The 9,713-nt window shown below is 40.5% G+C and overlaps 1 protein-coding gene across 1 annotated transcript in view; it reads right to left on the reverse strand.

Annotated features, from left to right (window-relative positions):
* Positions 1–9,263, reverse strand: part of Dnah14 (dynein axonemal heavy chain 14) — a 345,721-nt gene extending 336,458 nt beyond the window's left edge. The window contains exons 1-4 of the mRNA XM_063237535.1: positions 8,856–9,263; positions 5,156–5,293; positions 4,095–4,246; positions 1,792–1,916 (exon numbers count right to left, since the gene is read on the reverse strand). Of these exons, the coding sequence (XP_063093605.1) occupies positions 1,792–1,916; positions 4,095–4,246; positions 5,156–5,293; positions 8,856–8,887 (447 nt within the window). The 5' untranslated portion in view covers positions 8,888–9,263. The remainder of the gene's footprint in view (positions 1–1,791; positions 1,917–4,094; positions 4,247–5,155; positions 5,294–8,855) is intronic.
* Between the last annotated feature and the right edge of the window lie 450 nt (positions 9,264–9,713).

Consider the following 9,713-nt stretch of genomic DNA (forward strand, 5'->3'; position numbering starts at 1 on the left):
AAACCTTTAAAAGGTCAATCTTACAAAAGATTTGATATACTTAATGTATTAAATTCATGAGTATAATGTGATGATAACATTCAGAAAAGGTTATGTAGATTTTATTACTGCATGCTTACTAGCCAAAGAACCTGGTGCTATGTATTTTACACATATGTCACATTCAATAACTTTGCCTGCCAATATAAAAAAACTTTTGGACATTCTAAACGTATTGTTTATTTTTATAATAACGGTGTTTTAGTAGTCTAATAACAATTTTTGAGTAATAAGAATGTTTCATATATGTTGTCTTAACAAACTTGAATTTAACATTTTAATGTCTTAAAATTAAAGGGAATATGATTTGACATTTTAATCTCATTAAACTGATGCATAAACTAGTATTTCAGTTTAAATTAAATAACTTGAGAAGTTACACATTAAAGAAATACAAAGTAGAGATTCAGATATAGCTCTCTCAATTCATGCTCAAAATTTCTGCAATAAAAAATAATGTTTTCCCTCATTCCATTGGCATTTTTGAAAAACTGGTAATTGTACATTAAAAATTTTGAGTGTGAATTTTAAAGCCACTTTCTCTTAGTTCTGAAACTTATTTTTATTGATAAAAAATTCTAATATTATAAGGAAGTTTAATTTAGTCTTCTCTGGGTAATTGAACTTTACTATTAAAAACCATTTTGTGTTTAGTGGTACCCTCAAAAGCTACTAAATTAAATAACCAAATAATTTCTAATTACTATAGTTTTGTTGTTGTTTTGGTAGCATGCGAATCGTGACTTTGCTCTATACTCAGCTTCAAATGCTACAGCCACTGTGGGCCTGGTCCCCAGAACATGACTGTTCTCATTTCATCTTCACACCTCTCTAGGTTAACCACTGTATCTCCATTTCAAGGTCAAAGACTCTAAAGGTCAGAAAGGGTTTGAACTTGCCCAGGATGATACAGTGAATGCACAGAGATTCAAATGTGATTCTGACTCTGCTGTGCATGTCCTTTACCTCATGATCATAATACCTGTAAGTTAAGAACCAGACACCATTCACCCTCAGGATACCAGTCTGGAGCAGTGACCAGAAAACCATGGCTGGGTCAGGTGCCTATTTTTGTAAATAGTTTTGAACACAGCCTACTCATTTCTTACACAGTCATAGTCAATAATCTCCAGAGATGAGACATTGCAACAGAAACATGCTACAAAGTGTAAAATATTTCTCATCTGCGCCTTTGGAGAGCAAAGTTTGCCTACCTTTAGTATGGAGGAATGGTTCTTCATTGTGTATCAAGATCATCTGAGGTTTAATAAAGTACAGATTGCTAGGCCACAGATCCTGGTTCAGTGTGTGAGGGTGTGCAAAGGAGAATGTGTATTTCTGATAGGTTTCTTCGCTTTCTAAGTTTCTCCCTCTGTCTCTGTCTCTCCCTCTCTCTGTCATACACATGTGCATATACACATACGCATGCAAACACAAATGATATGCAGGAAGAAGAGCAGACTTTGATTTAAGGCAGACAGTGCCACGTCCTGAACCAATCAGTTAGAGGAAAGAAGGAAAGGGAACAGATGCAAGTACTTTGATGTACTGTAGATTTAAAAAATATTTATGCTTTATCCATTTTCCATTATTTAACTAAATAAAATGTCAAATACTTTTCATATGCATTTAGCAGGAAATGATTATGAATGATACTATTATGTCAGGTTTTGATAAATACCTAAGGTAAATAAAAATTAACATACTTTCAAATACTGTTATAGTTTAAAACTGAATGAAATAGAGTAATACCTTTAGAGTAATGTTCTGAATTTTAGCTTTACTACATTTCATATCATGCTGTGATAATACTGTTTGCCAACCAAGCTTTTCTCTTAGCCTAGTTATATGTCTTATCACATCATCATCTTCTGGTTCTGGTTCAACAATAAAAAAGTCCAATGTAAGTACAAATGTGGGCACCACTTAAGGATAATGTATCATGCTCCAAACGTTTCTACATATAGAGGAAAAAATTAAATGGAATTTAAAGTTAACAGAAAGACTATAATTAAGGAAGAAAATAATAGTTTAAAATTAGTTTTAATAGGAGTTTCATATAGGGAATAATAGTTATTTACTTAAAGATATTACAAAAGACTTAAAGCCCTCACCCCACAGGTTCCTTGAGGCTGTCTTCCTGGCTTCTTTGTCTAAATGGTGCCTATTTATGGAACATGGGTGCTAACTCAAATACATGCAGCGTGTAACCATCGCATCCAATCACTGCATCTCCATCCCCTTAGACAGCAGCCATTCTCTGTGTTGAAAGGCTTGGGCCCTTCTCTCCTGGCTCTTTGTAAGGTGTGTGATAAATAGTTATAAATTAGTTATCCATTCCACTGAACACTTTTCTCCTACCTAACCACATGTTAGTACCTGTTTTCTGGCCTCCCTCTACTCTCCCACCCTCCCCAGACACTGGGAACCACTGTTTTACTCTCTAACCTAAAAATTCAACTTTCTTAGCTTCCACACGAGTGACAGCTTGCAGTTTGTCTTTCAGTGCCTGGTTTATTTCAGTTAATGTAATGTTCTCAAGTTTATCCATGATGTACAATGACAACAATTTCCTTCTTTTGATGTCTGAATGGTATTCTACTATGGCTACGCAACATATTTTAAATCCATTCACTGGTCCTCAGACCTCTCTACTGATTCTGTATCTTGGATATTTGGCACAAAGCTGGGAGAGGTATAGGTCTCCCATATATTGATTTCATTTTCTTTGAATACTATATATACTCAGCATGGGACTGGTGGATCTTATAGTAGCTGTTCTCTAGGATGACTATATACTAATTCACATCACCAATAACAGTGTACATACTTTCGCCTTTCTCCACATCCTCTCCAGCATTTATATTCTTTTATATTTTTGCCTGCAGTCATTCTGAGGTGAGATGGTAGTTTACTGTGGTTTTGATGGTGCATTTTTCTGATTAGTGATATTGAGCAATTTTCATACTTGTTGGTCATCTGTAGATCTTCTTTGAAGAATTTCTATTCAGAGAATTGGCCCCTTGTTTTGAATTTTTGTTTGTTTTGTTTTTACTTTCCTCTTGAGCTTTTTGAGTTCCTGATATATTCTGGAAATTAACCCCTTGCCTCTTGAATAGTTTTCAAAGATCTTCCCCCATTCTGCAGATTGTCTCTTCACTCTGTTGAGTGTTTGCTTTGCCATGCAGAAGTGACTTATTAACTCCCCACCCCCAGTTCCCTGTGGAACAAATCACAGGAGGAAGGGCACACAGAAAGTCATGCTGACAATACCAGCAACCCCAGAAAGACACTGCAGATTCCAGGATGTTTAGAAACTCCTCCTTTCCAAGAGTGAAATCACACCTGAACATTGTAAGAGTCAGCACCAGCCCTGGGGGCCTCAAAGCCAACCAGGGGTAATGCCAGAGCTGCCCTGCTTGAGACTTCCCACCTTCACTGGCTTCCCACCTTCTGCTGCAGAAGTCCACAGGCCCTGCGCCTACCCTCACTCAGGCAGGCTTTGGGCCACTGCAGCTGTTATTTTGAGCTATTTCTTTAAAAAACAGAAAAGTCTATGTGAGTGTGGGGCTTTGAAGCTTCAGAATGAATAGCTTGCTGATAAATACTCTGTGGAGCATGGTATCTCATGTTAATACAAATAAGATTCAGATATAGAGGAAAAGCTAAATGTCAGTGGAGAAAATCTGTTTAAATATACTATTTGGGGATTTAAGCACTGCAGCAGACAAAGATATACAACGCTTAAATAAAATAATACCATTAACTTTCACTACCAGGGTTTTTTAAAAAAGCACACAATTTAACTCATTTACAGTTTTAATCACAACTTTCTCAGATTTTTCTTTAAGAACATAATCAATGAATTATCTATGTCAATTTTTACATTTTTAAACTTTCAAAAAGAATTTTAAAAAATAACATGTTTTAAGCAACCAAACACATGACATTCAGTAAGACTTTTTCTAAATCCAGTGTCTAACAGAAGCCCACAAGCCACAGAACAATGTGGAAACTGGCAGTTTTCCGCACAGCTGGCTCCGTGGTGCGCATACCTGTTCTGTCATAGGATATCAGTCTGGCTTGGCACACTTTGGATTGGGCTGGAACTTGCTCCTTTCCCCTGCTGGGCTGACCCTTCTCTTTTTGGGAAACAGGCTTTGAAGCAGCTTTAAGTGGTTGAGCTGTATTTTCTTTAAGGTAATCTGTAAACAAAGCCTGCAATAACTAATAACTAGTATAAATTATAAGCAATACCACAGTAATTCCACACCACACGCAATAGAGCAGGTTACCCGAGGCACCATGAAAACAGCAGCAGCTTGCAGCATAAGCTCTGAGCCAAATGCATGGGTTTCTCATTCAGAGAGAAGCCTCACCCCTAGGGTTTGATGTCTGCCTGCCCTGCTACACCTTTGGCATGAGGACCATTACAGTAAGGCCTCATCAACTCCTGGTTACATGAATTGATTTGGTTAACACATTTAAAGGACATAGTAAGTGCTTTCTAAATAAATGTTGCTTGTTGTTATACAACATTTTAAATGTGTGGATCCTTCTATGAAATACAGACCAAAAAACCCTTTTATTAATTGTAACTTTCTTGGTAACTAAGTATAGAAAATATTTAGATATAAACACAGAAGGGCAGCAATGGTGTATTTCTCATATTTCTTCTATGTCTTATCTCACTAGTGAATTTTCAACCCACAGCAGAATGGAGAAATGGTTACAATTAAAACTTAGTAAGTAGTAGTTTAGGTATTTAGCTTATAAGTAGGCATCGAGTAAGTGAAAGAGCCTAAAATGGAGTTGGCAGGTCAGACTTACCTAAAAAACAAAACAAAACAAAAAATACCATGTTAAGAGTTAACTCAAGCCCTAATGTTTACTAAGCTCAAAAGCATGAAATCATACACAAGGAAAATTTAGAATTGAAGATGAGTACAGGCAGTTAGAATTCTGACCCCAGGAAGTTTCTTAGGTAGAATGGAAAGTAGAATGGAGTATTTTATTCTATTTCACCTGCTTTCTTTATTACTATGAAAAGTTTTCTCCACTTCCATAAAATAAAACATGAATCAACATGCCTGGATAGTAATCTTGATAAATTTTTTCTGTTTCCTCTGACTTCCAGGATAGAGAATGTTTCCTAGATATTTTACATTTCAATGTTTGCTTTGCTGCAACCTCAGTTGATTGATTCTTAGAGGGTGTGACATCTTTGTATTTTTGCTCCTCATAGTTTAAAAGTCTATGATGACAAAGAAAACAATTCTAAGAAAATAAATAAAAGTTATAATACCAAAATAAAGAATTATTAGTGTAGTATAAAATTTCACATTTATCACTGAAACAGCTTTTAGGTTTAATAAATGATTTGATCAGCACTCTCAATAACTTAAGATTTATACTGTACAATACAAAATCTACTCTTTTAAGCAATATTAGCTTAAGAAAATATACAAATTACCACCAAAAATTAAAGCTTGATTTCATTTTTTAATTCATCTTTGTCTTTGAATGTCACCAGTTAAGTTAGTGGCAGAAAAAGTCAGATATTGTTTTCCAAAATTCAACAGCTGTATCATGTTCTCCTTTATGATAAACACAATCCAAACAAAAAGGAAACCCATCATCAGGATTAAAACTGTTATGGTTGGTACATTGTATCAACTTGAGAAGTTTAGAAGTTTAACTGAGACTCAGCAGAGAACAAAGGAGGGCAAGGAGATTTTGTGAGCGCTACCTCCGCTCTAAAGAGGGGGGCTCTGCATGGTATAAAGAGGCTTGTTTTGCTCCTTTTTGCTCTGGCTGCAGCCTTGAAATGTTGCCCTAATGCCATGCCACCCTGCCTTGGAGCCAACTGAGTCTGACTTAAACCTCCAAAAACTGGAAGAAATAAACCTTTCTTTCCTTTATGTTGGGCATCAGGTATTTTGTCTCAACAATGAGAGAAAAGTAACCAAGATAGAATTTGGTACCAGGAGTGGGGTCATTGCTGATTCTACCTGAGCATGTACATGTTCAAGAGCCTCTGGGAATGGCTTGTGGTAAGTTTGAAAAGGTTTGGAGATGTCACCTGAATGTTTAGAGCTGGAATGCCTTAGGCTGTTCTGCATGGCAGATTCCGGTCAGAGCTCAGGTGATCAGAAAACTGATAGAAAGCCTACAAGTAAAGACTAGGTTTCTGAGGTTTCTACTAGGAAGGACTGCATTGACTGTGGGATACCAGATGATGTGTTATAGCTTGGAGGAAAGTTTGTCTGCATTTTGCACATGTCCAGAGACTTTGCCTAAGACTAAGATTAAGGATGGTGGACTGATTAATCTGGCAGAAGTTTCAAGGCAGTCAAATGTTGAGGCTGTGACATGGTTATTATTGAGGGCTCTTGGCCAGATTTATGTTGCAAATCAAGAGCAAAAAGCCCAGCAGGACAATTTACAATGCTGTGAGTTTGGCCAGAAAGCTATGGACTGTAAACACAGAACTGAGATCTGCTCAGAAGGAACAGAAAATAAAAAATATGGCCTGGGGGCATCTTGGAAAGAGGCAGCTGATCTCCACACTTTGCAGCCTCAAAACTGCAAAAGTGAAAGACTCTGCTTAAAGGAGAAAGCCTCAGATCACCATAATCCAGAATGGCAGCTGTGGCCACACCAGGTTCCAGAATAGACACAGCATGATCTGTTCCTTAGAATCAGGTTCAGAGTGCCCAGAGATCCAGACACTCAACTCCCACTGTCGTAAAAGAGGAGAGCCTGGTTACTGCTCCAATTAGCAGTAGAGTCGGCATTGTCAATGTGGTGCTTGCTGGTTTTAGGTGCATACAGAATGCAAGGGTTCTGAGATTAAAAAGGCTTCCACTCTGATTTCAGAAGGCCTGCAAGGCCAGACACTGTACCCCTGAGAGGGAAGTGTGTGAAGCAGTGTGAAGCCAAAGGTGCAGTGGAATCCCCAGAAGTTTGGAAAAGTTTGGAACATGGATCATACAAGGAAACCTGTAATAAGGGAACAAAGCCAGCCCAAGAGAGAAGCTGTGGAACTGGTAACCACCAGAAATGCCACTGGGGTGGTCACATAAACCCTTTGGAGCTCACAATTTACCATATATTACCACAAACAGTGCACATGGAACTACAGAACTTAATGTTTGCCCTGCTGGATTTTGGACTTGCTTTTGTCCCCATCCTTTGTACCCTCCTGTTTGTAACTTTTGAAATGGGAATGTTTATCTTGTGTCTTTGCATGAAAGTGTTTAACTTTGTTTTCATTTGTACAGAGGTATGCAGGGCATGGTGGCACATGCCTGTAATCCCAGTATTTGGGAGGCTGAGGCAGTAGAATCACCAAAAGTTCCAGGCCAGCCTGGGATACACAGTAAGTTCAAGGCCAGACTGAAATACACAGTGAGACCTTGTCTCAAAACAAAATAAAATGCACACAGCTGTCTGCCCCTGGGGTCTTCATTTTTATTTGTTTCTGTATTGTACTGCCTTAATTATTGTAGCTTTACAATAAGTTTTCAATAGCTGTAGGTCAAGGTAACCATATTTTCTTCTTCAGGAGCGCTTTATGAATCCTGAGCTGTTTGTTTTCTATATAAATTTCGTTTTTATTATTTAACTTTATAACCTGTCCTATAAAAGTACATTGTTTTTAAGAAATAAGTTTTATGGATACCTTATTTTTATTACTATTACAAATGTTGTAATTTATTTTAATATATTTGTGGACTACAGAAATGCAGTTTACCTAAATATACCAAACCTCATTAAAAATCACTAATTATAAAACTTTAAATTCTTCTGTTCTTTGTAGTCATTTTAACTCTGAATGATTGTTTTGTTCCTTCTCTTTCAAATCCTACAGCTTTTACTTTTTTTGTCTTTTTTTTTTTTTTTTTTCTGATTGCCCTGCTTATAGGCAGATGGTTAATGATGACTAGAACAAGCAGGACTAAGATCCCTTTTGTCATATTTCTGAATTTAAAAGGAATGCTTTAAACACTTGACCATTAAATATGTTACATATGACACTTGCTTTACATATTCGGTAGAGTACCTTAATTACATAGTTTACTAATAGTTTTTAGCTAAGATAGTAAATTTTGTCAATTTTTTTTCTTCATCAGTAATTGATACTGGTAGGTTTTCTAATGTTTTCTAATGTTGAACTGACTTGGCATTTTTTATATAAACTCTTGGCTTGGTCCTGGTTATACACAGTTAGGCTTAGTAGGTCAACATTTAGAGTATTTTTCTTTCTAAAGTCATGAGTAAAATTGACTTGGACGGTTGTCTAAATTACACTTATGGGTTGAGTTAGGGCCTATTCGTTGGTTCTACTGAAGAAATCAGAAGATTGGAATCACCTAGGTCTGGAACATTAGAAGCAGGGCAGTCTGGAGTAGACCTGGGGGGAGGGGGGCCTGCCCGGGTCACACAGCGGCTCCCTCTGGGTGGGGCGGCTCTTGGGGGGCAGCGCTTGCCTGGCACACCTGGGATCCCGTGATCCCCTTCCAGTACCCCAAAAAACAAAACCCAGTTCTTAAGGAATTCATTTTGACACAGTTTTTTCTCAAACTAGTGCAGTGGTGCCTTGGTTCACATAATTCATTCCCCGCCTCCGGGGTAAACAGCCACCTTGGCCTTCGCGCTCCAGGAAAAGAAGCTCCAGCCCCAGCCCCGCCTGCCGAGTTCACGACAAAAGCAAACTTTTGCCAAACGCTGGTTTACAAAGCAAACTGTGCGCAAGCGAAAGCTGGGCTGCCCAACCCTCGATCCGCGCGCCCCGCCCGGTCTCGCAGCCTCACCGTGGCCGGGCGCCGCCGTCCTCCCCGTCCATCCCGCGTGCGGCAGCGGCGCGCTCTGCGAACGGCCCTGAACACGAGGAGCGCAGGCACTTCCCCCTCACCGGGGCCCCGACCGCGACCGCGCCGCGGCTGAGGGGCTGGCCCGGGCCAGCTTTCCGACGGGAAGCGGCGGTGCTGGGAGCGGGAACACTCAGTACGGGCCGGGTCACGCTCTGGTGAGACGGACCCTGCGGAACCGGGCTCTCCGGGACTCTGACGAGACGCAGAGGCGGCGGGGAAGGCGCTCGGCTGGGAAAGTCCCGCGAGAGAAGAAGGGAGGCCAAGAATTTAAACCACAGTCACCCACTGAACCCGGCCCGCCACCCTGCCTTGGCCACCGGACAGCCGAACCGCAGCCGCGCGCGGGCCTAGTCCGCACCGAGGGGCGGGGCGAGGAGGGGGCGCGGGGGCGGGGCGTAGAGGGCGGGGCGGGGCATAGAGGGCGGGGCGGGGGCGGGGCGTAGAGGCAGGGCGCGCGGATTTGCGGCCCACCCTCGCATCGCGTGGGACTCCCCGCTGGGTGCTTTTGCTCACAGGGACTGAAGAGCACGTGTTTCGGCTCTGTGGTTCGAAGCCCACTGAGGACCTCACGGTGCTCCTGTGAGGAAGATGAAGCTCCGCAGTTCCGCTGGGGACACCAGGTCCCAGGACAGTAGCTGGTGGCCCGGGATCCCACTGCGCCTCTGCCCTCTCCTTAGTCAACAAACAGCCAAAGACCCAGGACCGCCTCAATCCAACTGCGAATTAAACAGCATAAAAATGATTCTTTCTCTTTCCTAAACACGTCTCCCAGACACGTGTAAACGTCTGGAACACGTT

The sequence above is a fragment of the Cavia porcellus genome, unplaced genomic scaffold (assembly GCF_034190915.1).
Source record: "Cavia porcellus strain 051 isolate PalLab524CR breed Dunkin Hartley unplaced genomic scaffold, mCavPor4.1 scaffold_26, whole genome shotgun sequence".
Classification (NCBI taxonomy): domain Eukaryota; kingdom Metazoa; phylum Chordata; class Mammalia; order Rodentia; family Caviidae; genus Cavia; species Cavia porcellus.